The sequence below is a fragment of the Coffea eugenioides genome, chromosome 1 (assembly GCF_003713205.1).
Source record: "Coffea eugenioides isolate CCC68of chromosome 1, Ceug_1.0, whole genome shotgun sequence".
NCBI classification, from domain to species: domain Eukaryota; kingdom Viridiplantae; phylum Streptophyta; class Magnoliopsida; order Gentianales; family Rubiaceae; genus Coffea; species Coffea eugenioides.
The window spans coordinates 28,426,988-28,431,966 of NC_040035.1; the positions used below are offsets into that span (position 1 = coordinate 28,426,988).

Consider the following 4,979-nt stretch of genomic DNA (forward strand, 5'->3'; position numbering starts at 1 on the left):
TAAGGATTTGAAGCTGTTTTGCACCACCAGGCAGCAAGACAAGCCCGAATAGAGTTGCTTGTAAGTAAGATTTCAAACTTCAAACCGCACCAAGTCCATAAACAAAATTCTAGTAAAATTTTTAATATACAAAATTTTAGTAAAATACATCTAGAGTAAAAATTTTTAATATACAAAATTCTAGTAAAATTTTTCAAAAACATCTCTAAACATACTTAATCTATACAGAACCCATTGTATTTCATTGACTAAAACACGTTGAAGTTTGATACATGATTAATATCCAACCTTCGCAGGCCCAAAGGTTCACATTATTAGGAGTTGAATAAGTGATATGAAATAAAATGTATGCCCGAGCGGAGTAGAACGATAGCCTAGTAAATATTTTATAAAAAAATATTAAAATGTAATTAAGTACTTAATTGCAAAGGCATAATTGGATTGATATATTTATTTTGACAGACAACATAATTAAGTTAATAATCTCGAATATAATTAAGCAAGTTTTTTTTTGACAAACCCCATAGAAGAGGAGGGATACCAATTTTATATTTTATTAATAAACTTAAAATTAGGAGGGGACATATACCTAACTTCCAACAGGACATATGTCGGTTTATACACTTATTTCACATCAATACAATGTGTGATACACGCTAAACAGTCATACAGCAGAAAATGACCGAGTACATAAGGACACCAAACAACTCAGCTATTTCTAGCAAGCTGTTGGCAAATTCTTTGAGATTTAGAAAGCATAACCGTGTGGCCTGCCCCCCAGACCAAACAACTCAAACGACTCAGCTATTTCAATCAAATTGTTGGCAAATTCTTGAGGTTTAGAAAACATAATCATATGGTCTGCCCCCTCGATTTCTCTCACCACTTGTGGAGGAGTGCTCTTTATCATAGCCCGCTGCACATCAGGAGTAATTATCTTATCCTCCAAGCCAGCAACATAGGCTCGAGGAACTGTTCCAAACCTCTCTTTTGTAACCCGAATTTGTCTATTTGCCAAATCTCCACGGAAGATCTGAGTTAATCTTATAGAATAATTTGCAAGTTTCAGATCCTGTTGAAATTATTAGGCATTACATTGCAGTGGAAGAAAATATAAAAATGACCACATAGGATTATTTATTTAGTGCCAAATCCCCGTAGACCAAACCGTACGTATTTATTGCAGATTCTTAAAATTCATGAAATGTTACTTCTTTTATTGCAACATTAAAATGCATGTATGTGGTGCTTTTTCTTGTTCTTAGTGAACTACTAGGGGGAATGCCCGTGCATCGCGCGGGTGTTTGGCACGTGTGGTTAAAGAGGATTTTTTAGTGCCTGTGGTAAGCAAATAAATGAAGATAAATATAAGATAACAGCACATAAGTAATATTAAGGAAATATAACTTCTGCTGAAAATCATTATGAAATGCTGAGTGTAAAGGCTGAAAAAATAATGCAGTCATGAAAGCCAAAAAGGGGAAAACAGAAGAATGTGAAGGAGGAAGAATTGAAAGAGCCATAATTGAGACAATAACTTAGCAGCATACCCACATTATTGGCCGTTTAATTGGGATATAAATAGTGTTTTATTGCTGGTAGAGAAACTATTTCAAACGACTGAAATTCTGCTAAACTTCAGACATAGAAAAACAAGTGTTGATATAATTATGAGTGTTTCAGACAATTGAAATGGAGCTATACTGCAATTACTGAGGTTATAAGCAAGCAATGTGGTTCTATTTTAATTACATAATAACCCCATTTCAGTAATTGCACAAAAACACACGCTTATATGAATTGGACCAAATGCACAAATGATCGTCAAATAAGCCCACATTCCACAAATACCCAGATTTGTCTATAAATACAAGTTTTAAATGTACAAATATGGGAGTTCTAATGTAAAAACACCCAAACACATACTGCAATCAGTTTATACTAAAAGGTTGAAAAAAGCAACACATTTTTCAAATTTCCAAAATACCCTGCGATTCGGTTGGAATTCAACTCCCTCTTTGACAAAAACTCAATCTTATATAGTATAAGGATTTGTTAAGTGGAAAGGATTTTGTTGGCTTCCAAGCAGAAAGCATTTTTCAAATGCACATGCATGCAAATTTCTTCAAATTTCATAAGAAGTCAAAGGAAAAATGCTTGAAGGAGCTTTTGACTATTAAAAAATTTAAGCCAATTAGGTCGTGATAATATGATCCTATTTTCGTTTCTTTTTGCTTTAACACAAACAGTAACTAATAACGAATAGTTTCTTCTTTTCTTTCTCTCTTTTATTTTTTCAACAATAACCAATAGCTTCAATCCACACATTTTCCCTAGCATGATAACTACCTTATTTGTCTAATAAACCAACAGGAATAAAAGTTAGAAAAATTATATCTCATTATTTTCTTAAAGCTAAATGGTTGTTTTTAATAACTTATTCATTTGAACTTTATGTTTTGCAATTGCGAAATTTACATAATAGACTGAAAAAGGACATGACATTCCATAAATGACATTATCGTAAAGTCCCATAATATGCCATCTGACTTCTTAGAAGGATTACTTTTTCTTTTCTAATTATTTCCAAAATATACATCTAATTAACTAGATCTCTCTTTCTTCATATCTATCAATAAGATGAACGTATGAGTAACACTTTTTTTTTTTATTTGGATAATTACATTTCCTGTGCAACTGTCTTGACATCCCCTTTCAGCTCACAAAGTTTAGCATTTTCATTGGATAAAAAGAGTATTTTCTTTTTTTTTTTGGGAAGAGATAAAAGGATTTTTTTCGCTTCCTTTCCTTGAATCCAAGGTCAGAGATTGCCATTTTAGTTCCATCAGGTATAGTCGAATATTGACTTTTTTACCTCTGGAGGAGAATTCTGGTATAGCATTGTTGCTGCAAAGTGGGGCCCAAAGAGGACAATTCTTATAGGATCTCCAATAACAAAACTGTCGTCTACTTGATCTGGCCGTGGAAGGAACTACAGCGAAGCACAAAACAACAGTACTCAAAAACCAAAGCAGATTCAGGGAGATCGTATGAAGCTAATGCAAAAAAAAATTCAGAGTTTGATGAAAGAAAATTCAGAGTTAAGACTTCTTTAAAGTACATTTGGATTGAGGGATTTGACGAAGAGCTTGAATTTTTCTCAAATCCCTCTTGTTTAGATTTGTTAGGTGGTATTTGAATTTTGTAAATTATCAAATATTTTATTTTTACAATTTATACATATATAATAAAATAGGATTAACGATGACCAATGTAAACATTTCTCCACCGTAGTCTTCATATCAAACTGAACTAAGATAAAAGGACAATATGCTTTCTGCTGTGGAATCTTGATGTGTGTGTGTGTGTGAAACTAGATTAAGATAAAAGGAGAATATGCTATCTGCTGTGGAATCAATGAAATATCATACTAAGTTCAAGGACTTGTAAGCACCCTAGTACCTTGTTAGTGTCCTCAAGTGTAAAGTTAGGCCCGACCATGAAGGCCGAAGCAAAAACACCACCAAGAACCTTTTCTGGAAACCTTTCCAGGCCTGAGGAAACACCATAACCACCATAGCTGTGGCCAACAAGAACTACCTTATCCTTAGGAGATAAAGACTCCAAGTATTTGAATAAAGGTTTGTGGTATTCATCAAAGGTATGCACAAATTCCAGTGGCACTTGATTTCTCCCAGAATAAGCTAAATCCACTGCCGCGACTTTGTGGCCCGCTTGCTCCAGCAAAGTCGCCAACTTATACCAACACCATGCTCCATGACCACTACCATGAATCAACACAAAGTGCACTGCAGAGGAAGAGGGAGAACAAGCCAAGAATACTATCGCAAGGCCAACTAGAAATCCATAGAAAGTAGCCATTATTTTGCCTTTCGAGGTATCTTATTCGTGTGTCTTATACCAATAATTTGCGAATTAGAAGATGGATGTTTGTCTGAGTGATGTACGCAGCATCTTAAATGGAGTCAGTATTCAAGTCGAATTCTGCCTTCACAGAAATTCAGAATTCACCCACCAATGTCCATCGGTCCAATGGTGGAGCCCGCGAAAACGTACGGCTTGTGAATTGTGAAAACATTGAAAGCCGCCGGCGGCTCAGTACTCTAGAACACTCGAAGCCACTCCAGATTCGTGGGACTAAATGTTTAAAAATAAAAGAAGTAAAAAAGGGAAAAATGGAAAATGACAATAGGAAGATGCAAAATTCAAACGATAGTTTTATAACTCATCACAAAGTTTTACAGTAATTAGACAAAGGTCCAAACATAGGGGACAATTGTCCCATTTGAAACCATGATGCGTTAGCATCTAAGATTGAGATTTACCCATTCTTCATCAACCCAGCTATTAAGAGCATGCAAGCTCAGTTTGATACAATCTAATTTCCCTGTCGTAACTAAAGAAAATGAGCACATCTGAAATAGATTACACATGGACTGAATGTCCTCAACTATTGTTGCCAACCGCCAGTTGCTGTGTCTTGAGTCCACCATGTATCCCATTAGTTTGTTGTTGTCCAGCTCTATTTCTATGTTCCTCCAGCCTTGGTTGGCTACTTTCATTAGAGCTAGTCTAACTACTTCAGCTTTATCTTGTAGTGGATCTCCTGACGTCCTTTCTCTTAGAGCCCAAGCTGCTTGTAGCTGGCCTGAGTAGTCTGTGGCAGTGATTCCAATACCCACTGTGCACTGACTCTTGGCTACTTGGGTATGAATATTTAGCAACATTCTCATCCTTTCTGGCTCTTTATGTTGGACTGCCCTTTGTTGTACTTCTGTTTCCTGAGTGCTCCTTCTCTCTTCCTTCTCTCTGCTAGCTTCATCAAATTCCCTCCACTCTATTACTGCCTTTTGTATGATCCTATGAGGTTCTTTGTCCTTTTGATTGAACTCCCTCTGGTTCCTGCCTTTCCATATCTGCCAAAGGATGTTGACCGTGAGCTTGGTTTGATCTTCATT

General features: G+C 35.7%; 1 protein-coding gene across 1 annotated transcript; it reads right to left on the reverse strand.

The window, feature by feature from the left end:
* Positions 1-547: 547 nt before the first annotated feature.
* On the reverse strand, positions 548-3,914 carry LOC113749148 (salicylic acid-binding protein 2-like). Its single transcript, XM_027292821.1, has 3 exons — positions 3,463-3,914; positions 2,876-2,992; positions 548-1,072 (listed from the first exon to the last, which is right to left on the reverse strand). The coding sequence occupies exons 1-3, from the start codon at positions 3,880-3,882 to the stop codon at positions 749-751; spliced, it is 861 nt and encodes a 286-aa protein (XP_027148622.1). The 5' UTR covers positions 3,883-3,914; the 3' UTR covers positions 548-748.
* Between the last annotated feature and the right edge of the window lie 1,065 nt (positions 3,915-4,979).

Bases quoted from the DNA above. Each gene is read 5' to 3' on its own strand.
- LOC113749148 (XM_027292821.1), bottom strand. From the start codon at position 3,882: ATGGCTACTTTCTATGGATTTCTAGTTGGCCTTGCGATAGTATTCTTG. The intron at 2,993-3,462 runs GTACTAGGGTGC...GCTTCGCTGTAG, and splicing joins CACTTGAGGACACTAACAAG to TTCCTTCCACGGCCAGATCA. The intron at 1,073-2,875 runs GTAAAAAAGTCA...TAATTTCAACAG, and splicing joins ACCAGAATTCTCCTCCAGAG to GATCTGAAACTTGCAAATTA.